The 27404-nt window shown below is 33.3% G+C and overlaps 1 protein-coding gene across 1 annotated transcript in view; it reads left to right on the top strand.

Moving 5' to 3' along the window:
• The first annotated feature begins 872 nt into the window (after positions 1-872).
• LOC106131946 (cell adhesion molecule Dscam2) overlaps positions 873-27404 on the top strand; it is a 36040-nt gene continuing 9508 nt past the window's right edge. Inside the window, exons 1-24 of the mRNA XM_060951804.1 lie at positions 873-947; positions 1614-1705; positions 3127-3278; positions 4305-4395; positions 4793-5213; positions 5499-5634; positions 7126-7245; positions 7640-7816; positions 8112-8256; positions 8529-8677; positions 9084-9249; positions 10221-10357; positions 11407-11559; positions 12174-12264; positions 12659-12741; positions 15136-15270; positions 19954-20106; positions 21773-21902; positions 22540-22724; positions 23200-23379; positions 23980-24177; positions 24642-24842; positions 25684-25844; positions 26653-26845. Coding sequence (XP_060807787.1) covers positions 897-947; positions 1614-1705; positions 3127-3278; positions 4305-4395; positions 4793-5213; positions 5499-5634; positions 7126-7245; positions 7640-7816; positions 8112-8256; positions 8529-8677; positions 9084-9249; positions 10221-10357; positions 11407-11559; positions 12174-12264; positions 12659-12741; positions 15136-15270; positions 19954-20106; positions 21773-21902; positions 22540-22724; positions 23200-23379; positions 23980-24177; positions 24642-24842; positions 25684-25844; positions 26653-26845 — 3700 coding nt within the window. The 5' untranslated portion in view covers positions 873-896. The remainder of the gene's footprint in view (positions 948-1613; positions 1706-3126; positions 3279-4304; positions 4396-4792; positions 5214-5498; positions 5635-7125; positions 7246-7639; positions 7817-8111; positions 8257-8528; positions 8678-9083; positions 9250-10220; positions 10358-11406; positions 11560-12173; positions 12265-12658; positions 12742-15135; positions 15271-19953; positions 20107-21772; positions 21903-22539; positions 22725-23199; positions 23380-23979; positions 24178-24641; positions 24843-25683; positions 25845-26652; positions 26846-27404) is intronic.

Genomic DNA, 27404 nt, shown 5'->3' with positions numbered 1-27404 from the left:
GGAGAAGGATACAAAATATCTTTCATTTCGGAAAAAGTACTACTATTCCAAGGAGATTCACGGTACAATGCCCAAACGAAGTCGCCGGAAAGAGCTATTCCTGAACAATAAAGTACCTTTTCTAAGTAGACCCAAAATAGGATAAGGAAGTATGAGATGATTATATTCGTTAAAAAAAATAATTGTTACAATAACGAAATGCTGAAATACAAAACCATTTGTTACAAAAGTTCCTCAATAATATTGATTTAAAATCGCTTTTCGTGATGCAACAGTGTCGGTTTACTCGTCATTAAAAATAATTGGTTTGTTCGCAGGATTTTGCGGAGTGACCAGCGGGGTCCGGATGGAAGGAAGATTTGGAATGGTAAGATTTGTAAAAAAAAAACAATTATTATCTATTAATTTAATTATTTTGTATTTAATGTATAATGTAATTCTTTTAACGAAAATACACAGTTTTAAATTAGTTCAGGAAGAGTGGAGTTTTAGTTGCATTTGTTTTTAAGAACATTCTTCTCGTAACATTATATTTTTAAAGTACATGAACATTGTTACTATACCAATGTTATTTAAAAAATCTTGATTTACATTATGACTTCTAGACTGTCTATAAATAATTTGAAATGTAAAAGGGATTCAATATCTTTGTGTAATGTTGATGTGTTACTGGCCAGTTACAAAAAGATGTTTTTTTTTTCTTTCAACAAGGAATATTTGTGAAAAAATTAAAAATGCTTAATTCAATGAGTGCCTTTTTTGGTTATATTATTATTCAAAATTTAGGCAAAATAACATTTGGGTCTTGCAAGCGAAAAATGAAAAATACCTATGTTATCATTAGCTTTTTTTTTGCAGTTGAGCAATCAGAATTGAGGCAGAGAAGGAGTTTGCAAATGGCTATATCTCAGCATTTTTCGGAGACCAATGTTATGCCTGGAATTGATGTAAGTATGTTACATAAAATTGATCATCAGCCAATACATATAAAACTCTTACATTACTTAGTGACTAACTGACCGATGCTGTACAGCAGAGACCACTGGTTGCAATAGGTCCTTAGCAATTACTTCTTATTATTTTTATTATCCATATAAAAGGAAGCTAAGGTAATATCAATACCGAGTTCGAGTAATATAACTGATTTTCTTTCTTTCTTTTTCATTATCTTATTACCTTTATATTCTTTTAAAAAATCATAACATAAGTTACAACATAGTGTTTTAAATTGAAACTGATATAATTTATATTAAAAACATTTATATGTTCAATGTAGGCAATAAAATAATGGTAAATTGAAATTAAATATTTTTCCCAATGCTTTTTTCTGTAAACAAATACTAGGTTTACAAAAGCACGGGAACTGTTATCAATAGCTATATTATTTTAAATAAAATGAACAAATATTTTTTTTAAACTTTTGTTTTTTTTAAACTGTATTCATCATATTCGTATTCGTATTTTAAATTCAGATTTTCACTGTTGCCAGTTCAATAATGGGAATCATTTTATGATTCTCAAAAGTAATTACTTTTGACGGAGATGACGGAGTATATACCGTCCGCAAGACAATTTTAACTTTATTCATGTAGTAATAAAGTTGAATTTTTCAGGTTAGTCTTCAATGTACGGTGACAGGGCCGCATCCAGTGAGATTCATTTGGGAAAGGGACGGACTTGTTATCTCGTCCAATACAGATTCGAGGTAATTCCAACATTTTTACGTTATAAGGTCATTTCCACAACTCACAAGATATATACGATTTTGATATTTTTTTCAAACTTCGAATGACTGGTGACAAGATTTTATTTTTTGGTGAAAAAGAGAGATGCTATTAGTCCAAATTATGCTTACATTGTACTGTATTTTTTTCCGTAAAATAATAAATATAGATTGGTTTTCAAAAATTAACCGGCTTTTGCTAAATTTCAAATGGCAATTATTTTTTTAAAGCTTCATTATAGATATTAAATCTAAACGCAAAAAGGGATTATTAAGCTAGTTTGAGTCTGAGTATAAAAAATCAGACTAAGTTTTTATTTGTTAAAATAAACTATGATACAATTTAAAAAATCTATTTAGTTTTTAAATAATAATATGAGAGTCTACAAAAATCTACTTGAATAAATTTTTATACTATATTCCATGGATAGAAGTAAAGCCAAAATATGAAGTCTAAACTCAGAAATAACTTCCATTAATTAAATTCGAGGACGCTTAATAAAACATCGTGAACAATAAACTTGGAGGGTGATTCCCTAAGGCAGTAACAGACACGTGAGAAATTAAAGAATAAATGAACATCTTTACTGTGGGGCTTGTTTATTAGACATAATAATAATATTATGATAAAAGATAATTCTAAGAATTTTTTTAGCAGCCATCGCTTACAAAATATCTAGAACGTTTTACGTTTTCTTTAAATTTCCGTTGGTAGGTTACAGGCTTTTGCTTCGGGTGTCTTTTTCTATTGGTGCCGGTAACCACACGGCTATTTTCAATATCAGACGTTATAAATTAATTATAGTTATTAAATTAAAAAAATATAAAAAAATTGTGGGACGCAACGGGATGCGTACAGTTGCCTGTAAAAATACTTGACAAATACTTTTGGCTGGTATATTACCAGTTCGATTCGATTCGATTCGACCAGTGACGCGTCAGAAGAGGAATCTTACTAATGTTATTGTCTTACTTTGTTATGTGTTATTTCTCTTTTTTTTATAAAAGATTTGAGTGCGCATGACCTCAATTGACCTGGCGGTAAGCAAGGTGGTGCACGCAACCTCAAAAAGTGCATACACTCTTTCCTTGAAAATCCCCAAGTTATATGTATCGGATTTGAGAAATGCGGGGAAGAGAGATGGAGATATTTTATTTTTATTTTATTTTACAAGGAAGACCAACAGCTAATTATATGATAATACATAAACACGATACATAGCAAGGAAGCCAATTATAGGTCCTCACAAATAGAAATACAATGGTGATATAAAAGTTGAAACAAAACTAAACACGCCACTTGCAATGCTTGAAAGTCTAAGAATTAACAATATATATATAGGTACTATTTATAAAAACCACTAATCCTGTAAGTGCTATCTTAAAACATATGCCTGTTTTAGATATACCATAGGCCAAACTATGGCGCAAGATGGCGGAGTCATCACCCAGCTGAACATATCACATGTCAGGGTTGATGATGGTGGACTGTTTTCATGTGTGGCTCACCATGGAGATAATATTGCAGCTCATCATGATAGAGTCAATGTGTACGGTAAGTTTCTCAATACAATATTATAAAAAGTCAATAGTAGATGAATACTTTATTCTAGCAAATGTTCCTTTAATTATACTTAGATATACATACATACATTTATTATAATCACGACTATATCCTCCTTTGCGGGTAACACAGAACCAACAGTCTTGAAAGACTGATAGGCCACGTACAGCTGTATGGCTTGATGATGGATTTAAGATTCAAATAGTGACAGGTTGCTAGCCCATCGCCTAAATGAAGGATCCGAAGTTCCCTATCCTTTGGTCGTCTTTGCGACAGCCATGAGATTTTTCTTACTTTACGATTTCTATTAATGGATGGATGGATAGACTCGACCTTGAACAATAACAAACGACTTAGACGAAAATTTCAATTAATATTTTTTATAAATTTTAAAACGTTCCTTGGAGAATATTCAATGGGAGCGACTCTCCAGACATATTTCTAGTTTATTTTGTTACCGTAAACAAACTTAGTATTAACAATAACAATATAAATAAGCTAAAAGCTAACAAGCTTTCCGACATAATAGATTTTACACTGCTGCAAAGAAATAAGATTGAATAGAGCGGAGTTTCTTGAAAATTGAATTCTTTATTATGATGAAAAAATATATACAACATTTTCATTCACATTTTCTTGCTTATCCGTATAGTTTTTCATAATCTGGAATTCTGCGATGATCATCTGTGGTTTTATAATATTTTCTTTACATTCTGTTTTGCTTTCTGCATTTTCTTAAAGTAAGTCATATTTTTTATATGAACATTTTCTAGAATGAATATAAAGTTTATTTACCGAAAGAATGAAATATTTGTTGCTTAAATTGCGGATGTATTATTGTAAATTAAATTATATTAATTTTAATGTCTGCTATCCCACCTTTTAATTTTCACTTATTCCCTACTGATGAAGAATTTATAAAAATGCAGGAAGAAATACGATGAAAAATCTTAATAAATAAGTTTTTAATCACATAAATATATTTGTAATATCCCATTAATTCATTAACTAATTTAGGTCCACCATACATTCGGACGCTACCCCCATTCAAAGTACAAAGTGGACAAAGTGTCACTCTTCGATGCCCATATTACGGATATCCTGTGAGGTAAGTTAAGCTATGGTAATCTTTATGTCTATTTTACTGCGAAAAAATGCCAGTAATCTATAATTTGATAAACAACTTACGTACTTACAGTATTCCTACACACGTTGCCAATTTATTCTTGTTCAGTGTGTTGTTAAAAATAAAATGTATAACTATTACATATATATTATATTACATACATTTTTTTATTAATCAATATCGGGGAGACTAAAAAAATCAAGAAAAAAAAGTAAATGCCCATATATGTATGTTTGTATGTATTTATTAATGTCTGGTGTTAATTCGATCAAAAATAGAAACAATGAAGATAATTGAAATGTTCTTACCTTTCAACAAATCCTTCAAGCACAAACCGTTCAATATAGTAAAATTGTTATAAAAGCCATTAACTTTCCAGAGAAATAACATGGGAATACAAAGGGAAAGAGATCGCATCCGATGTCTCCACTCAAGCGAGTAGATTTAAGAGATTCATTAACAACACTGCTTTGCACATAGAGATATTTGGACGAAAGCCTAAATTAAGAGCTAAAAGAGATTTAGCTTCTGTCAATGATGGTGTTTTAAATATAGCTAAAGTTTCTAAGAACGATAATGGGGCATTATATGCTTGTGTAGTGAGAAGCCCTTCTGGAGAAATGGCTAAAAGACCATTGGAACTGCATGTTGTTGAACCTCCTCAATTAGAAGAGATTTTGCTGGCTTCAGATCTGCAAGAAGGACAAATCGTACAAATTCATTGTAATTTGAAGAGTGGAGATTCACCTGTTTATTATTCGTGGTTGAAAGATGGAAAGAAAATAGCGACGCATTTAAAGGTATATTTTTATTATTAGTGTTTAATTATAATAGTTATACGAGTATCGTAACGACCTAAGGCTATCATTAAAAATACAAATAAATAGATGGGTACAAAGAAAAGGTATAAAAGTACTTTCACTATCGACGAAAAACAGAAATCAATGAACCGATATAACGAAGTAATTCATAGATGTCAATATTAGTTCGTAGAATACTTTTAAAGTATCTATTTAAGGACGAAGTAATGATGTGATTACATCATCTTTTTTATCATCTGTATTATAAATTTGTGTTATTTTCAGATCGTCGAACGGAGTTTAGAAGTATTCAGTGTCCTTATAATAAAGAACGTATCTTTAGAACATTGTGGGACATACACGTGTGTGGCTGCTAACCACGTGGCTAAAGTGAACCGTACTGTCAATTTATATATCAAGGGTAAGTTCTAAATAGTTTGTTTTAATTAAACTTTTTTATAGACTGATACAAAATTGTCTTTTTATATAGTAAATTATACTAAATTTATAAATAAATTTTAAGAAAGTTTATTTACATTTACGCTTTTTTTAAACCTGAGCGACCATTTCTTTCGAACAGTCTGCTAATTTTTTTTTCTTTTTTTCATTCCCGGTTGGCCCAAACACCTTTTTTGTAATCAATTCCAATCCTACAGTTAATCCAGTGTTTAGTTGAAGTTTATCCAAACATATTTACCTAAATATGTCAATTTTGAGTACTCTATAAAAATCTGACCGTACTTTAGAATTAACTTCTAGGGAAGCACTAACAGGGAATGATGCTACCATTTTGTATAAAATTTCTAATCACGTACTAACTCGATTAACTCAGAACAGGGCAGCTAATGAAAATTATAAGGGTACGAAAGGATTTTAACCTTTTTCAGTTTTAATCTGTTCAAGGAAATTTCATTAATAGATATGCTTTTTGGATAATTTTTAATGGTAATTAACCTTACTTTTACATTATTAATTACCTACATATAAAAGATTAATTATTAAATTCAACTATTAGTAGTTTATGCTAACCAAGGTACTATTAAGTTTGTGATGTCTTAGGAAGTTCCCCGACAAAAATTCAAACCGTTTTAGAAATTTTAAATTTTTGCGGTCTTTAAAAAACAAGTTCTGAAAAAGATAAACAAATAGTTCTATATTTAACACAAATCTCAAATTTAATGGAAACGCAGTTCTAAGCATAACCTGTTCTAAAAACATTGGCCATTAAAAGTTTGCTATTACATAACATTCGAAGAGCTCTATCCCTATTTAGTTACATAATTGTTTATTGTATGTATACTCGTATGTACGGTACGTATGCATAAAATGGACAATGATACCCTTCCACCAGATTAGGATTTTTGGTTTCTGCGCATTAACTAAGAAATAATTTCAACGGTTGGGTTGATATTTCGTGCGTTTCCTGCGTAGGAATAGGAATGAACGGAGTTCATTCAAATAAAATGGCTTTTATCAAATGCATCAAAAATTCATAAGGGAATGCTGACGCCGTAATTTATTTGTCAAATATTTTCACAGTATTTACATATGTAAAGAGTCTGGCTTTAGTTAATCCTTAGTTTCTTGAGTATTCTTTAGGCGAGAGTGACTCCAACTATTTGTGAAATTCGATATACTATTGGAGACCATCAGACATTTAATATACGTTTTACGACTATGTTACTGAATTATGATACGTATCTATAGGTATAACAGCTTTTCTTTTAATTTTAAATACATGCTGACATACCCCACATAAAGTTATCTGTCAGACCCAATGGTTGACTGATAGATAATTAAATAAACTTCTAGCATTAAGTCCGCCAATTGTGCTATACATTTGTATTTTGTGGGTCAATTTAAAATACATAAGTAAAATATCTTTATGAAATAAAGAATATCTTTATAATAGTTGCACCAAAATGGAGCGAAGAGCCACAAAACACATCACTACTGTTGGGACGCAGTGGACACATATCGTGCAGTGCAAACGGGTATCCTCAACCCCAAACGCATTGGTTGAAAAGAGACGGTAAGTTACTATTTTATACTCGTCATTATCCTCCTGGAATTGACCGTTAAGAGTTATTTTTCTGATGGATGTTCACATTATAAGCAAATACTTCCAGCCACCTGGGTTTAAGTAAAAGAAGCGATTTCATCACGCTATTGCCTATGACGAATTGTTTTTCAATTAACCATTAAATTTACTTGTTAAGTCTATCCATTGTATGTAAAATATAGTATACAACTATTTTGTCTTCCCTGAAGATGTCTACTAAAGGGCAAAAGTAATTACACGAAGCGTAGTCGCAAATTTTTTTTTCTTAGTAATTCTTTTACGTTGTATCAAGCAGTTATCTACTAAATTAAAGATTATTAATAGGTACTTACACTATGTTAATGTTCATATGACAATGTTTTAGTGATATCAGAGACCTGGCGTCCAGTTTTAGAAGTAGCCGGAGGAGGAGTGCTGAGTCTATCTAATGGATCTCTTATTTTTGATTCTGTGGCTCTCTCCGATGCTGGTCTGTATACTTGTCATGTCGAAAACGGTGTTGGTGAAGCACTAAGTAAGACTATATGGATTTCTGTTAATAGTAAGTATACATACATCTTTGTTATTTTTTTAATGAATATAGTATACGATTGGGGGGGTACTGATAAAAATAGAACAGATGAACTTAATGTTCTAAAATTCTCTGCCACTAAATTTTTAGGCAAAATCTATGGTAGGTGTGAATAACAGAAGAATATATGATGATATTTAAACTAGTTGAAGACCCGTTGAAAATATTATTGTAAATTTGCTTATAAGAGATAAAATAAATTCAGACGAAACCAATATAATTGTTTAAATACAAGTACAACGTTATAAAAATAATATTGTTTCAGAACCGGTAACATTTGATGTGACATCAAGAAACCTCACATCCAAGCTAGGCCAACATGTGACTATAGAATGCCAAGCAAAAGGAGATGACCCCATCAGAATGATGTGGACGAGAAATGGGAAACCAATAAATCCTTTGACACAAAGGTAAGAATAATAATAATTTAAAATTTAATGATATTTTGGCTGATCCTAGTAAAAACCAAATCGTTGTTGAAAATACATAGGGAACCTCTTTGAAAGTATTTAATTTCTCAGAAATAAATATATAAAGAATACTCACTTTTTTGCTTGACCTATCTTTTGGTTTTCATAATATTTAATAAATATAGAGATAGCGGTGTTACGGTATTTAATGAAAAATCTTTAAAAAATTATAAACTCTCCAATATAAATTACAATGATGCTTTAATTGTCAGAGTAAAGATATTAGAAATCAAAACAGAAGATGGTATGACGAGCACTCTAGAACTACTACAGACTGAGACTAGCGATGGTGCCTTATACCAGTGTCGTGCTGGTAATCCATTTGGAGCAGACGTTTATAGTGTTCAACTAACTATTTTAGGTAAGTTCACTCCAATATACATATTCAAAATTGCAATGTTAAATGAATCACATCCTTCTTGAAGTAGAAACATGCTTGACTTTGTAGTCAGAGCGTTTGATTTCACATCACATTATTAAAATTCATTGAGATTATGACATTTTGAATCAGGTGCCTTAAGGATTGTGTGCAAATTACTAGTAAAGTCTATCAAATCAGTTAACATGTACAGTGACTATCAAATCAAATTAACTGAAAGTTTCTTCCATCCAAATTCGAAACTCAAATTTGATAATTAACAAGATTTCCCAGTGTACTTCCATTTACTTATACATACCTTCCTATAGAATATAATATATATATATATATATATAATTCTCGAATAAAGCGTCACAATCAATGTTGATAATACTTATCTTTCTTGTAGAACCTCCTTCTCCACCGACTGACCTATCAGTGGACTCAGTGAAGAGTAGGTCTGCGAAGTTGTCATGGAGAGACATGGCCAGATCTTTAGCTCAATATTACAGCTTGCAGATAACGAGCAGCCAAAGATTATCGTGGAACACTGCTAGGACTATTAATGTTACCAGGTACGTATAATTATTAAGTTTTGACAAATATTTTCCTTGTTTTGTGAACTTTTAAAGTAGCTTTTTATGTTCATTAAAATTGCACAATTTGAGCTAGGCCCAATCAAAATGTGAATTAAGTATGTGTTAAAACAACATAGTTTCGATTTAATTAACAAATGAAGCATAACATTTCCATGAAATTTCCTAATTTAATCATATTGAGGTTATAAATTCTGGTTGGTTTTACTACATTTTTAATGTTAAATACGGTTTAAAAATAACATTTTAGTATCGCAACTCTTTCAACTCTTGATCTCCATGATAGATAATTATTTTATGTGACAAATAATGCCTCTGTAAAGTAAACAGGTTTTTTTTATTTCTATCCCTTATTAATTCCGTATAGAAACGTGATATTTGCTGTCTTTTGCTTGAAAAATCAATACATTTCAATTACGTTAAAAGAACTGGTCAAAGAAGCGCCATAGTGAGTCACAAATTATTAAAATTTACGAAATGCTACATGAAAGAAATCAGTGATATAAGAGAATATTATACTGGTATTGATAACAGATGAAAATAGAATAATTTATGTTAATTTAGGTCGGAACGATAATTGGAAATGCTATGAATATTTTCAATTTAAGAACATGTTTAGGTGATAAAAATATAGGTTAAATAAATATGCCTTTAAAAATAAAATACCTTAGAATAATAATTAAAATAATTTGTAATGTATAAACTAATATTAAAACATTTCTATGTCAAATTTTATTTTTCGATAATAATAATAGTGATACCATTTTATTTATGATTAAATAAATTGGATCCTGAATATTTATCTATAATAACGTTGAAATAGTATCCCATGTAACAGAGTTTCAGAACTTACTTTCAGGCAAGCTCCATCTTTGTGATTTTGTCCTATATACCTTTGCTAATAATGTAGTTTCGAAAATTCCTGCCACTCATTCTAATAACTACTCTAGGTTAGAAGACATACGTCACACAATAGATATAGAAGATTTGCAGCCGTCCACTGCTTATAGTGCCCGAGTCGCCGGTGGAAATCAGGCAGATTTGAGTCATTACTCAACACCTGTTAGATTTACAACTACTGAAGAAGGTGGGTATTATTATATTATTTTTTTTTTACATACATATAATCACGTCTATATCCCTTGCGGGGTAGACAGACCCAACAGTATTGAAAAGACTGACCACTTTCAGCTATTTGGCTTTAAAATGGAATTGAGATTCAAATAGTGACAGGTTGCTAGCCCATCGCCTTAAAGAAGAATCCCAAGTTTATAAGCTTACCCCTTAGTCGCCTTTTACGACATCCATGGGAAATAGATGGAGTGGTCCTATTCTTTTTTCTATTGATGCCGGAAACCACACGGCACTCTATTGGTGCCGGGAACCACACGGCACATTTTATTTTTCATAATAATAATTCTAAATGCATAGATCAACTATCTGTATTATGCATAACGTAGATAGGTTATAATTCCATTTACTAGGAAACTAGTCTATAATGCTTTTATCATTAGAATAAATAATTTACTCGGAGCTCGCATATTGCTCGCTTGCAAAATGAACTGCTGAATATGAAAAGTGCAAATTTAAAGTAATTTTGCTTTTGAAGACTTAACATGATTAAGTTATAAAGAATGGAAATGAAGGATTTTTAATTATAATAGCTGATCCAAATAAATAATCAAGTCTGATTTATAATTATGATGTAGTTGTTATACAAATATATGTATATTATGAACTTACTAGCTCTAATTAAATTTTGAGTGGCTATAAAATAAACAGATTATTTTTGTTGGTAAGCAAATCATACGTACAATTGCAATTAGGTTTAGTAATTATATAAAAAATATATATATTTTGAAAAAAAAATGCAGGACCCCAGAGAACTCCGATATAAGCTAATGGTTTAAATTATTAATTCGTTTGTTCGTACAGTCAAAATCAATGTAAAATATACACCAAATAAAAAAAGACTATGTCAAAAGAATATTTCAAAAGGCTATTATTTCTCAAAGTTATAGCATTATTAGTTTCTGATTAAATATTTTCGAGTGTGATAACTTATTTTGTTAACTGTACGTTCAAGAATATTGAGATGTGGAAATGTTTAATCAAATTATTTTATCACATTCTTAGCTCCATCATCACCACCTTTAGGAGTTCAAATAGAACAAACTGAGAGTCCAGGAGAGCTCAGGATAAAATGGCTACCGCCACCGTCTGACGCTCACAACGGTCTTATAATAGGCTATAGATTGAGAGCTGTCCCTCAACTTAGTGGTGTAAAAGGTAAGTACTCGCATGTAGTGAATGAGGTTCTATTAAAATAATCATGTGGATAAAGCTAACGGATTATGCAAGAGAAGTTCTAAGTGAAAAGGCTATTACCTACCTTCTCTTTAAAAACAGTTTCACGAAAAGATTGATGAATTTGGATGAAGCAAAGGAAATATGCTAAGTTTGTGGTAAGTGGAAAGATGTGGACTTTATAATAAGATTGATAAATATGGATGAATGAATAGAAGTATGCAAGGATCGTCGCAAGTGGAAAAATGCAGTTACCTCCTCCCTTATTACAAAGAAGTATTCCTCCTTTTCTTCAAGATCATTGTAAATAAAAAGATGCAGTCTTTGCCTTCCTCTTAAAAAAGCGTTTTTTTTCTCCTCTCGTAAATCCAAGTTACATTTTTCTGGAAAGAAGTCCAGGGTACCTGATTCAGAGGCGTGATTATATGCATCTTTTTAAAATGATATACCTATTTAGCGTATATACATAAATAAATCACGCCTTTTTCCAGGGACAGTAGTTAGAGACCACATCTATTCACTTAGCAAGGGATCGTCACATACCTCTTTCCTATTATGTGTATCCTGTGCCTATTAAAACGCTTCTTATTTTGCAGAAGTCGAAGAGTCAAGTGACAAAATTATAAAAACATCGTCGTTATATTCGAAACAGGAGACAGTAATAACTGGACTGCTCAAAGGCGTACGGTAAGTGCTTTGCAAATAGAAATAGAGATTTGTAAAATTGTTCAATGCAATAGAATCATTTTTTTTTTATAACAGATTGTTTATTTAATTTATATTTTGCTCTTTTTATTTGGCACCATTAATTATTTACCTTATTTTATTTAATATTTTAGCTACTTAATTTTTAAACTTTATATAACTACTAAAACGTAAATATTCACATTATTTATAGATTGGGTTCGTGTTTTTCATATTTTTAAGAACATTTTTTTATTTCATTTTAAAAAACTGTAAGTATTTTTCCTCCCTTCCTTCCCTACTAAATAAACTATAAGTATTTTTTTTCTTTTTCTTGTTTCGACGATACATTAATTTGACAGTGTGTAATGAAGGTCAATGATTTTTTTGTCAATAGGTATGCAGTTTCAGTAGCGGCCTTTAACAGCGCTGGAGTCGGCCCGTTCTCCATTCCTTTGTTCCAAGATACCAGAGAAGGCGGTAAGTTGGCGTTTTTTGTTATTATAGTTTTAAACCGGGAGCTTCGTTACCGTGGGTAATTTCAGGTAGAAAAGGTTTTTCTCCCTGAAATTACACACTTTTTTTAATTAAATTATTATATTCTGAAAAATCAGTTCTATTCGTCTGCTTTTATTATAATAGGTTTTCTTAGTTTGAGAATAAAAAATGAGCTACATTTATAAGTATGAACTATATTTTAAATATGGTGGTATTTTTCCCAGTTTAAGTTATATGATTATGGAAAAACCAACAAGGATTCACAAACTGTCTTCTTATTATAAAAAAAATCTGTTACAATACCGATTTTCCATAGATCTTATTATAGAGTTTTATAAACTTGCTTCCTACCATTTTTATACCTACTAAATGTAATTCTTTACTTAACCCAAAGATAACTTTAAGTATTTGTTTTCACGCTATCACGGATCCTAAGTTAGAAACGCGAATTTTCACACAAGAAAGTTTTATGAGAAAGCTGTTTAGAGCTTTGTCCTGTATCTGAAACTTGAGTGCTATAAGTAAACAACAAACACACACTGTTTTCGAAAATAATGTCACATTTACCAAACATTTTCAAGATAAATTTAGATTTACCATCAAATAAATCAATATATTTTATTAATAAATTTTTCTGACTTTGGAATTGGACTCTATATCTTTCTCAAGGTTATCGTAAAAGGTGATTAAGGGATAGGCTTATAAACTTAGGATTCTTCTTGTAGGCGATGGTCCAACAATCTGTCAGTATTTGAATCTCAATTTCATCATTGAGCAATACGCATCTGTTGGCTCTTTATACCCCGTAAGGGATAAAGACATGATGATATGTATGTACGTACGTGTAATTAATTTTACGGAAAGAAAGAGGAAGACCTAGATTGACATATCTTCATCTTTAATCGGGGACGGTCAGGAGTATGAACGGATCGTGGCAAGTGGAAAGGTAGTCTCTGTCTACTCCCTCGGGGAGTAGGCATGGTTTTATGTACTCTAGTATATCTTAAGAATCTAAATCTTAAACTGTGAGAAGCGAAAACACAGATTGAAGAGATTAAAATAACGATGGAAAATGTTATCACCATAACATGCTTAAAAATCTCTTTTCACAATTTCAACGTGATCTTTCTTAAAAGAAATGGCACTCGTTGCAAAACTTCCCCAATTTTCTTATTCTTAACTCATGCAAAATTACAAGGCAGAGTGTTATTACGACCCGCGATTCTTTCGCACTCAAAGAACTCTGTCCGAAAAAAAAATAAAGACAGAGCGGCTTATATCTTTAAAGTGATGGGGTATGTAGCAATCTGTCACTCTCTAAATCTCAATGAAAATATATAACTATCATATAAATATAATCTATGCTCAGGGCTAATGAATATATTTGTTGTTATATAGTGGAAATGGATCTTAATTCTGTAGGATCAACCAACGTCTTTTTTTCTAGAATTTTAACATCTTTTGCTAAATTTTATGTCGAAATCCATAAAGAGTTACGCAGTCTCTGTGGAGTTATGAGTTTACAAATATAAATATTACACGAATTCAAGACGTCTTTAATTTTTTGCACTGTGAGTTAAGAATTTGAAATTTCGTCAACAAGTGTAACACGTAAATTAGGAAAATTTTCACTTCTACCGACAAAGTTGTGTCATAAAGCTTTATCGCGTTCATTACGTCTTCGAAGTTCCTTATTGTTGTTATAATTACTTTTTCACCTTTTGTAACAGTCCATTTTTGTTTTAACAAAAAGTTGGATCATAATTTTAAAGGTCATTTACATTTTCGTCGGGTTTTTTAACTCATCTTTCACCTCGAATTACGTTTAGGATTGGAGTTTTAATTGCTGTGCGTTTATACTTTTTATTTTGGGTGTCCCCCGGGAGGTGAATTTAGTTTGTATTAATTTTATTCGTAAATATATCGTATATACGTAAAATATTTTAATGAATGTCGTTAGAAAATCAATTTCAATATCTTGACATAATACGACCTGATCATAAAATGCTCTGTAAGAAAATGGTTTTCAGATAATTGAATTGGGTAATTGAGGTTTTCACACAAAGCGAATCCCGTCTGGCCGACGCAACCTTGCAGGTGAAGCTAACTTACATGATCATGTTTATATATTCCAGTTCCTGAACATCTAGGCTTCTCTCATAGTGATTTACCTCACTACCCCCCAAAGGGATATAGACGTAACTACATGTATGTATGTGTATATTAACATCACTGTAAGGAAGAGATTCTTCTATTCTAGTACCTTAACCCTTCGACTGCCGACGCTCTCAGTAATCTGTCCCTGTTTTTAATTCAAATTAATTAATAATTTATTTTAACCTTATCAATTGTTTAAACCCACAATTTTGTCACCAGCACCAGAAGAAGGCCCATCGTCGGTGGAGTGTGGAGGGGTAACATCAACGGCTTTGCGAGTCAGCTGGCAACCCATCCCACCACACAAACAAGCTGGTGCCCTTGTCGGGTACATCGTCCTTTACGCTGCCCAGGGTAAGTTTGTAGTGTGACGTCACAAGCCCTCAATAAATCATGTAACCTTATTGTATTAGTTCATTGACTGTTATAAACTAGATTAAGAGATCTAGATAAACAACCTAAGTAGCACCTCCACCACCATTCTATGTTCTATTTAAAATACTTACTAGTTACTGTTTGTCATCGAACCTATAACTTCCTGGTTGTTTCATTGTGAACACTCCCGTATTACATCATATGGCGACCCTGCCAGGATCCCTTCTTGGTTTCATAAATATACACGACTGACGCTGCATTGTCATTGTGGTTGATCAAAACTCCCCAAATCAACGTGCTTGCATGAAGGGAGAAATGAATATGGATGAAGCGAAAGTATTCTGGGACTGATTTTAAACTTTCGCGTTGCATTATTCATTCATTCATAAAATCATGTCTATATCCTTTGCGTAAGGCAGAGGCAGCAGTCTTGAAAGACTGATAGGCGTTGCATTATATTATTCATAAATAATACAGGTATTAATTAAGGACGTCCTGGTAAAGGGTCAGGTCAAAAGTACCCGAAACCGCCGAGCTTGTATGAATGTGGATGAAGCGAAGGAAGTATGCAGAGATCGTGGCAAGTGGGAACATGTAGTCTCTGCCTGCTCTTCCGGGAAAGAGTCATGATATATATCCCGTTTTATTAAGGTGGTAAAGCAAACTTCGTTATTGGATCTCGCTCCTTCCTTAAGCTTGCCTTAGCACTAAAGCTATCTATAATCTGAACGGAATTTCGTCACATCAGCCGATTAAGCCCTTATATATAAACTACTACAATAGCGCTGAAACTTTGCGACTTTGTTGTAACTTGAGCTATATAAGATCTTAGCGGTTCTCAATGTAATAATAATAAAGAACATTTTGTTATTTCATAGAGTAATTTGTAGCGATCATTTTTATAATTTACTCTTTTGCACTTTCTTTCACTTCATCCATATTCATAACTCTTGCAAACTCGCCGGTTAATGGTTCTTTTGTAATCTACTTATTTATTTTTTCAAGTCACAGAAATGAATTTAAGTGATAGGAATACATACTTAATCAATTGATGACTTTTCTTTTTTTAACGTGTGAAGAGACATAGTACGGGTAGCCGGACAGGTTATGTGTAACCACAGGGTGCTACGGCTTACCGCTTTGGCGCCAGGAGTGTAGGAGTTACCCTCACTCACATTCCTGGACGTCGGCCTCTTATTGGATCATGGTCACACATTCAGTTGACAGAATGTGCAGGTTTCCTCACGATCTTGTCACTCACCGTTAGAGCACTCAATCTATATACATAACTCTGAAGAGTCATTGTTTAACCGAGGTAGGATTTGAACCTGTATCCCCACACGCATCACATAACCGTTCGACCACCGACGTTTTTTTCCGAATTCACTCAACATTATCAAAAATAGTTGATTGAAACGAAACTAAACAAACCATATTTTATTTGAAATCATGGTCATGCAACATGACCAGTATCGGACTAACCTAATTCCTCTGTAATTATATTAGTTCCCTCGTTAATTAAATGGAAAATTGGGACTTGACGTCGCAGGCTATCGGGGCGTGATTGATCGAGTAATTTGCAATTAACTCTGATAGTTTGTCAAATCACTAGTGAATACACTTGGGTGAATCGCTAATCTGTCCTTTCAAAATTTTATTTTAGCAGATTATGTTATAAGTAAGTAAGTAAATGCTTTATTGTTCACTAAAGGAGTACATTACAAATATATATAATTTGTTTCTTTTATAACTATGTACTTACTATTTTCTTGTTACTGTGTAAATTTCTGTGCAAAAAAGATATTACAAACACACAAACAAACAAACAAATATAAAACAGTACATTTCAAAGGCGGGCTTATCCCTAAGTGGGATCATGTCATGTATATTTTCTAAGACTTTGTCAACATTCCTGCTCTCTTGTTCGCTTAAGTAAAATTTAGACGAACATAGACTACATACATACTATCAATAATTAAGGACTTCCTGGTAACGAAGGCGTAGACTACACTTGCCAAGGTTTAGGTACTATGATCTCAGGTCATGCCAAGAGTAACCAAAACTGCCGATCTTGCATGAAGAGAGTTATGAATGTGGATAAAGCGAAAGAAGTATGCAAATCTATCTATAGCTTTTCACTTTCGACACAAAAACGTGATACATACATACATATAATCACGTCTATATCCCTTGCGGGGTAGACAGAGCTAACAGTCTTGTAAAGACTGATAGGCCACGTTCAGCTGTTTGGCTTTAAGATAGAATTGAGATTCAAATAGTGAAAGGTTGCTAGCCCATCGCCTAAAAGAAAACCAAGTTTATAAGCCTACCCCTTAGTCGCCTTTTACGACATCCATGGGAAAGAGATGGAGTGGTCCTATTCTTTTTTCTGTTGGTGCCGGGAACCACACGGCAAAAAAAAACGTGATGTGTTAATATATAAAAGTTTGACGTATGTTGACTAACGCAGCTCGATTTTCGACGTTTCATTTGTTTCCACAAATATCAGTTTAAATTAATGTTTGTTTTCGATAGATGATTTGCTTGTGTTTAATTTTGGTAACGGCAATTATATTTAATTGGCTTTATTAAAAGCGATATGTTTATTTGTTCGAAACTTCATTGGGCAAGATAACATATAAAATTGTCAGTTATGGTTTCAGAAATTTTATTTTAACCACAAAACTGTCACCACGTGATAATGATCCACGTGCACTTTGCTAGTTTTTATACCACTAAATAATGATTCGATCTTTTATGAAACTGTTGGCTCTATCTAACCCGTAAGAGATAAATACGTGATAATATGCATGTACTTAAAAAGGCCATCGACAAAAGTCGGAGATAAAAATAAAACTGGATACAAAGCCGGGACTAATCAGTACATATATAGAAAAAGGTCTATTCAAAGAGGCTCTCGACTCAATATGTAGAATAGAGGTTAGCAAACTTCATAATCCTTTGATCACGGAACCGGGAATATCCTCGGGATGTTTTCTATAGAAAATATAGCTTTCTGCAGACTATTTAAAGAACGGCTACGAAAAGCGAATCGGAAACGTGCATCGGAGATTTTTTGCTTTAATTAGAAAAATATCCTTGATTTAAAGGACGATGGCTAAAATTAAATGATTTTTTTATGAAAAACAAATGCTTTTTGATTTATTTTTCTAAATACATAATTCTATAGTAATATGTATAAGAAATGCAAAAGTCTGTCATCTATATTTGACGCTTTCACGGATTAACCGTACGACCAATTTTGGCGAAATTTTGTTTGAGCAGGAATATAGCTAACTCTGTCTGACGTGTTATGGACATTCCCACGAGGGAGAAAGAAAACTAAATGTATGTTTATCAAAAACTAGTGAGACGCAAAGGAAATACAAAAATACAAAAAAGAATAGGACCACTCCATCTCTTTCCCATGGATGTCGTACAAGGCGATTAAGGGATAGGCTTATAAAATTGCGATCCTTTTTTTAGGCGATGGGCTAGCAACCTGTCACTATTTGGATCTGAATTCCATCATTAAGCCGAGCAGCTGAATGTGGCCATTCAGTCTTTTCGGGACTGTTGGCTCTGTCTACCCTGTAAGGGATATAGACGTGACTATATGTATGTATGCAAAGGATAACCTAGTCGAATTAATTTTCTGTTAGCGGCCGAAAGGCGAAATAACTAAAGTTTTAAAACGTCGTTTGTAATAGACTGTGGGTTGTGGGACTCCGTTCAACTTTGACACCGCGGTCGAGTTTGAAACATCGCCAATTTTGGGACGTATGGTTTCTGTGTACATTAAATTGATATTCTCGACAAAATATAATGTTTTCACACCAACGTATTAAACCTTGAGCACTAGAATAGAAAAGAATAGATTTATTTACAAAATTGGATACAATGTATCACTTATTGACGTCACATCACTTAAATCTAATTATAACTGCTACCGCTTCCAAAGCGCATGTGTAGAAGAAGCGGCGGAACAAACTGCACTGCAACATTTTCACCGGACGTCAATTTACAAATATGGATCTCTTAAATCTAAATCGTGGACGAATGCACAATGAAATATAGAAATCTCGTTATCGTAATTCTAATTTAGTTTGACGTCTATCAATTTGATCCACCGGTCTATTGTTCCAAACATGTCTCAATTTGTCCACGTTAATCTTACTTATCATCAAAAATTCGATAACTCAGACGTACTTTTGATTTTTGAACCTTTTATTAATGAAATTAAGTATAAATGTCGTATTTCGGAGACACATTAAATTCAAATATTACGATTTATATATTATCCTATAAAGCATTAAGTGCGCCTATTGTACACTTTATATAATTTAAGACCAAAAAGTTTTAAATAATCGTCGTTGAAATGTCCGTGTGGTTCCCGGCACCAATACAAAAAAGAATAGGACCACTCCAGCTCTTTCCCATGGATGTCGTAAAAGGCGACTAAGGGATAGGCTTACAAACTTGGGATTATTTTATAAGCGATGGGCTGGCAACCAGACACTATTTGAATCTCAGTTCTATCATTAAGCCGAATAGCTGAACGTGGCTGAATTTAGTCTTTTCAAGACTGTTGGCTCGTTCTACCCCGCAAGGGATATAGACGTGACCATATGTATGTAAATTGAATCCCCATTTGTTTATCAGGTCGACAGTGGCTCAACGCTACATCGCTCGTCACGGAATTACGTCTGCAAGGCTTGTTGAAGTTCACTAACTACACGATCAAAGTGGCTGGCTTCTCAAACTACGGACTCGGGCCATTCTCCTTTCCTATTGTCTGCGCTACGTTGCAGGACGGTGAGTTAGCAAGTCAGACGGATTAGCTGTTCAACTTGGAGTGGACAGTTAAACATATAAATTTTGTATATATCTTTGTGACGTTTAGATATAACCTTGCAGGTGGGTAAGGGTGATGAGAGATATTTTAAAAATTAATAGAATATGTAACGACAATCTTTATAAGGCTAGTTTTACAATTTTTAAGAGAGCATGGGTTTGGCTATAGACACGAGATCCAGCAAGTAGCCACCATAGGACAGCAAGCTACTTAATTTGGTGTGCGCTGAAGTAGACCAAAGGAAATCGATATAAAGGGTCCCCGGGCGGTGAAGAGGGTACAGAGTAGACCGCAGCGGTACGACTTCAAATCTTTCACAGTGTTTTTTTTTTATTTTTTCTTAAAAAAAAATTACTCTGTTACGCAAAAAAAGTGTATGCTCCAATCCATATAATTATGATGAATATGCCTTCATTTTTAATACACCTTGCACAAAAGAATTGGTTGTCGACAACATATAGCTAAAATAACGTCTAATCGAGCCATGTGATAATATTATGAAACCATAAATAATGTTTTGAGGACTTATGTAGTACTCTAATCTTTTTCCAGCGACTTCGTCTGCGTCTTCGTCTCTCTCTTCGTCCCCCCTATTCGCAATTAAAAGAAGCTTATGTTGTTTCTCAAGGTCAACGCTATCTCTGTACCAAATTTCATCAAAATCTGTGATTTAGAGGTGAAAACGTAACAGACAGGCAGAGTTACTTTCGCATTTATAATATTAGTAGAAATCTGTAACTTGCGTTCTTTTTACATATTTTTTTATGTAAAAAATATCGCCTTTCGCCACCAACTTAATTTAAACTTGGTCCATAAATAGACTGAAAAGATCAAATCAAAGTTTCCAACTCATCGGGAAGTAAATAGAAAAGCCGTCGTATTTTTCATCTGAACTAGGTACGGAGAAAATGCTCACTGGAGAGGGCACGCTGAGAGTATGGTGAAGAACAAAATAGCGCACATCAAATTAACCACAAAGCCTTTCTAGTGTTGAATAATCCTTAGAAATGATAGTAAACCACACAATTTTACATGGCAACTTTGTACAAAAAGGAAATGCACAATTACGATACTCTACCATTTTATGATGACTTTTGACATATCATGGTAACATCCTACTAATATTATAAATGCGAAAGTTTGTGAGTATGTCAGGATGTCAGTATGGATGTTTGTTACTCTTTCACGCAAAAACTATTGAACCGATTACGATGACATTTGGTATGTGGGTAGCTGAAGACCCAGAATAACACATAGACTACTCTTTATTTCCCACGGGATTGATAGGGTTTCCATGCGGACGAAGTCGCGGGCGGCCTCTAGTCATCGCATAAATCTGTATGGATTATATTAGATAGGTATTGAGATACTTTAAGTAGAAATCTTATTTTGGGACCAAGTCAATCTACTCGATGGATGAAGATATTATTTTCGATTTAAGATTAATATGTAGGTAATCTTTAGCCGGTTATAAAAGATTATTCAACTCCCTACCAAGTCCTGTTCTGTATCTACTTTAAAAATATGTGCCCATGCCCTCTCCACTGAATAATTCCTCCGCGATCTAAACCAACTAACAAGTTTGAAGTAGGAGGAAGTGCTTCGAGTTTTTAATGTGATTCACAGTGCCAGACGCGCCCGCAGAAATAAAACTATTGGCGCAGTCTTCAAACACTCTGCTGGTAAGCTGGAAAAAACCGAGCCAGCCTAATGGAAGGCTGTTGCACTATACTGTTTACTGCAAACCTACAGCAAGGTGAGATGATTTTTTTTTTATTTAATTTTTGATCATTCTTTACGGTTTATATGTACAAGATTTTATCATATTTTGTAATAAAATTTGAAACGTAAAGCTTTGTTGACAATGTAATATTACTTTTATAATGGTAAGGCTCAAGTAACACATTTGTGTCCGTAATTGATGCCATTATATTCTCCATAGGAATCGAAATAAAATTCTTGATCTCTTTGAAGTTGCGATAGGTTTTCTTCTATTTTTTCTGGAGTAAAGTTTTTTAAATTTTGCCGTATGGTTCCCGGCTCCAAAAAAAAATTATATGACCACTCCGTCCCATTTCCATTGATGTCGTAAAAGACGACTAATAAACTTGGAATTCTTATTTAAGACGATGGGCTAGCAACCCGACACTATTTAAATCCCAATTCTACTCGTATCATTAAGCCAAACAGCCGAACGTGACCTATCAATCTTTTCAAGACTGTTAGTTCTGTCTACCCCGCAAAGGATATAGACGTGATTGTATGTATGTATGTATTTGTATGTATGTAAGGTTTTTAAAACAAAAATTGTGTTATGGACTGAAATCTTAGAGAATTTTATATTTCAATTTTTATAGTCATCTTCTTGACATAAACCATATTTTCTTCAACAGCAACGATGGACCACAAACCATAAGAACAGATGCACAGCAAGCTTACGAAGCATACGAGAGAACCCAGGCTATAGAACTAAAGGGCCTGACCGATGGAAGACAGTATGATGTTTGGGTTACAGCAAGCACTGCAGTAGGCGAGGGTCCTGATAGCAAACATGTAACCAATATACCTTCTCAGAAAGGTAATAACAATTTCTTTTAGGTAAAAGATTTTCCATTCCAGTGTGTATATGACTTTATCATGTAACTTTAATATCGTGAGGAAACAATCAATCTAGGATCACGATTCATGATCCAAGTCGTACTCCCAGGCTACTCTTCAGAGACGTGGGGATTTAATTGGAATTAACGCCAATAGTGAGAAGAAAAATTGAAACTTAGTTTTTTTTATTATTCAATACTAGAGGCCGCCCGCGACTTCGTCCGCGTGGAATTAATCCCGCGGGAACTCCGGTATAAAAAGCCTATATGTTATTCAGGGTCTTCAGCTACCTAAATACCAAATTTCATCGTAATCGGTTCAGTAGTTTTTGCGTGAAAGAGTAACAAACATCCATACTGACATTCTAACAAATTTTCTCATTTAAAATATTAGTAGGATTGGATTAGGCATTTGTCTTCCATCACACCTGTATTAATTATCATTTCCCTTGACAGTGGTAGCAGGAGTAGCTTCATTAAGTGGCGAAGTGACAGTAGCAGTAAGAAACTCCTTACTCCTGGAATGCAGGAGCGTGGGGTCCCCACCACCAAGAACCGTGTGGTACCATAACCAGAACATCATCACTCACCACCCGAGGTTCACTAGGAATAATGATGACAGTTTACTGATCAAGAGTACGTTGTGAATTGATATTAACAACTTTGTCTTTTTATAATTTAAAATACAATCCAAAGAATCTATAAGTAGTATAGTAGTGTAGTATAATGTAGTTTAGTATCAATATCCTTCTGTGCCTGACAGTGTCGCCGTGTAGTGATTTTTTATTTTTATTTTATGTTATTTGGAATACATCCAGTCATATATCTTGTAAAAATCTCATTTAGTTACTTTAGACCATTTACATGCTAAGTGTAGCAAAATGCTTAAATGTGACGAAAATAACTGAATTAGACGTTGAGTTGATTCTAATCTTTGCTGCACTAAAACAAATGCTACTACTAATGCGAAAATTCGAGCCAATTAAAAAAACAAATAGGTAATGAAAAGGGAGTAAGAGGCAATAAAATTTTATGGGTTTGTGTAATTTTTGTAGTAGAACTATGTTAGCCAAAGAAGTCGGTAGTGTTAGATATGGAATTATCTAAGACATTTACTACCACAAACATCATATTAATTATTTTAAAACTTGGTTAATTTTTTTTTTTATCATTCCAATTTTGATACTCACAACCATGTAGGAACGAGTAGATCACCAATTGTCTCATTTCTTCTAGGTATCGACCAATCCCTTAGCGGCAACTACACGTGCCTAGCCAAGAACCTCTACGGATCAGATTCCGTAGTCTATGCAGTAAGGGTTCTACCTCTGCCTGATCCACCAGCCATCAGGGCGACTCCCTATAAAGACTATATTGTAGTGGAATGGGATGATATAAGGAGCTTTGGGAATGACTCATTGGCTTATGGAATAAGTGAGTAATGGTTTGAGACTTTTGTGTTTCTGGGAATTTGTTAGTAGGGTGTTTCAGTGTTCTTTAGTTAAAACTGTTTCTGAAAAATTTTGCGATTAGGACAAAAAGTTTTGAATTTTCATGCAGCCGACTATATCATTTATCAAATGAATGTAGAATGTACTAAATGTCTTGGTCTTAGAACTAAAAACGCAGTAGAGAAAGTGAAGAGAGAAAGTAGAAAAGCGGTTCTCAGGCCCTGAGGAATAAGGGCGGAACTGGTAAAAAGCCAAGATAAGAGAGAGATGTAAATTGTTCTATATTAACAAATGTATACCTGTTCAGTTTTATTTATTATTGGCCAATATCTTATTTGTCAACAAAACAGGTGTGACAAAAACTCATAATGATAATTAGGTTAGGTTAGGTAAGGCATTAATTATGAAACCTAATTACTTCTAATCTTGAAAATGAATTTCACCAAGGTTACAACCTCACCTGGCGTGAAGAAGACGGACCTTGGCAAGAAGCCTGGCCCGTGGCTCGTGAGACCAGACTTCCTGGTCTTCAACAGCATACCCTTGCTGGCCTCAAATGTGGCACTAAATACTCAATACGGGTCACTGCTACAGATAATGTTGGTACTTCAGCGCCTGCACATGTTGATGTTACAACACAGGGAGGTGGTAAGTGTTTTGAGTAATGTTATAATGATGGATAAATGATAAATAAATAAGATGAATTGGTCGTTGAGAGGAAAGTAACCCGATAAACATAGAACATATAAAATGCCAATGCAAATGAAAACGATGTAAAAGAAGACATAAAAGACTTGACTTGACAATAGATATTCTAGATAATTATCAAGAGACATCATCAATGTAGTTACCTATATAAATGATATAATACAAATTAAAACAATACTTACCGTAGAACTCGGAATAATAAAACACAATAGAAATGGTATATTGTACTTGAAATTATAAAAATGATGTTATAAAAGTGTCAAATATATCACAAAATTTACAAAATGAAAGCGTATGGTGTCATAACCATCTTTTGCGTCGTGACATTCACCAGTAGTTACCACCTCTATAGTCTTATATTATTCCGAATTCTATCAATGAAATAGTACCTAACTACGCCCCTTTCGAAATGTCATTACTTAACCGCATTTTAGATACGATGTTACCATTGATTTTCGCGATTGGATTGTAATTGGATCTGACTAGTCAATCCATTAACGTAATTTGTTCTTATATATTTTAAGTAGTTGAATCTTTGATCTAGCAAACGTTGTTTAACTATTAATCTTGAGGTAAGTTTGATGTGATCAAAAACATTATCATTTCTACAATACAGTACAAGTATAACATTTATATCGGCGTGTACATATATCTAAGAAACAATATTGGTAAGGTTACCCTGAGCTGCAAAGTCAGGCAGGACTCGCTCCATGTAAAATCCTGATTTAGACAATCCAGGAATGTTGTCATAGGCGTTAGAAGGACGATGATTGTGTTTTAGCTCCTGTTTCTCCACAATCAACTGACTGGTTATGGAGCAACGCTACCCACATTTACATCCAGCTGAGTGGGTGGGATGATGGCGGCTGTGACGTTACAAAATGGGAGGTGGACTACAGACTTCTCGGATCCAATTCTTGGCATAGAGCAGAAAATAGGGCGGTAAGTAAAGAAATTTCTTCCTTATCATGTAAATTTTAATGTCAAGTTTAAATTTAATAGTAGGAACAGAGAAAACCTCATTTGTACGTACGAAAATGTGGTCATTTTTATTAATATGACTTGACGTAAACTGAAGCGTTATTAATAAGATTGGGAACGTGAATGGCAAATTCCAGAAATAACCGTCACAAAAATGAAACCGTCAGAATGTCCGTCCATTCACCAAATTAATTTAGAGATGGATTCCATTTAGATACGCGCGAAAAATGGTAATAAAATTATATAAGCATGAGAGGCTGTTGAAAATTGTTTCTGAAGAAACGCTTATTTGTATTTTATAATGACTTATTGGATTAAGTCGATAACTTCGTCCGCGTAAAAATATAATTACCGTTTTTTTCTCAGACCCGCAGGAATTTCAAGATATTCTAATATTAGTGCTTTTATCCTTTTTTACCTTTAAAATCTTAATCTTATCTTCACTTTCCGAGAACATTCACAAGAGGTTCGGCATTTTTAACATTTTAAATCTAAGATAATAATTATTCAATTATTTTGAGAAATTACTTTTAGCTCTTTTTATTACAAATCTTTCATTTTATATTTTGATTTTCGATTGTTAATGTTATGTCTTATCTTATACTTAACGTTCTCGGTAGAATTTCCGAAAATCCTTTTTGATGATCCCTAAAAATCTCCAAAGAATATAGGTACTTATTATAAAATTTTGTCTATGTTAGTCATACAATCGAACTAGATTGATAATCTTGTTTCTTAATTTAATCTTATGATACTGACTTTTTCCTAGCCCATGGATTTAAACTTAGGCTGGAACTACATGGAAGGGCATTACCAAGCACCACCACTCCGCTCCATGCCAACCTCTTACGCAGTCGGATCTCTCGCTCCCGCCAACTGGTATCAGCTACGAGTGACTGCGACAAACGATGCCGGCGTAGCTTCTACTGTTTATACGTATGCCACGAAGAACGTTGATGGAGGTAAGTTCTTATGCTGTATTTTCTTTGATTTATAGTTAAAAAAGTAAAAATCAATTAATGAAATAATCGTCACGTCACTTATCTGAAGAGGAGCTATGTATGCCATAAGTTGAAGTGCAAGTCTTGAAGTTAAAATAAAACACGTTTGAGCCACTCCAATTATTATCAACTGGGTTTTGTTGTTTTCCGCCCCAAGGGTTGTTGGAGATGTTATTTTAGATTCTCGTATTATAATTTCGTCGATAATTTGATTGAGTGATCGATCGATACCCAAAACATTTTCGCTTGAAAATTATTGTATATTTTTATAAGGAACTAAAGCATTTTACAATACTTTCTTACAATGATTTTTTTTACGGAAACAAGCTTTACAGCTTCGTTCCATAAAAATGTCATATGACATTTTATATATGTCATATATATCAATGGTTTTGTCTAAGTATATCTAAATAAATATATACGGGACTTGTGTAACTGTACCAAATATTATCAAAATCCGTTGAGTGGTCTTGTAATGTTCATTAAAAATAAATATATGAATCTTTTCTGTTCATAATTA

Source organism: Amyelois transitella, chromosome 26, assembly GCF_032362555.1.
Source record: "Amyelois transitella isolate CPQ chromosome 26, ilAmyTran1.1, whole genome shotgun sequence".
In the NCBI taxonomy this organism is placed as follows: domain Eukaryota; kingdom Metazoa; phylum Arthropoda; class Insecta; order Lepidoptera; family Pyralidae; genus Amyelois; species Amyelois transitella.
The sequence above is the reverse complement of the archived record's forward strand: the minus strand, read 5'-3'. Positions and strand labels throughout refer to the sequence as shown.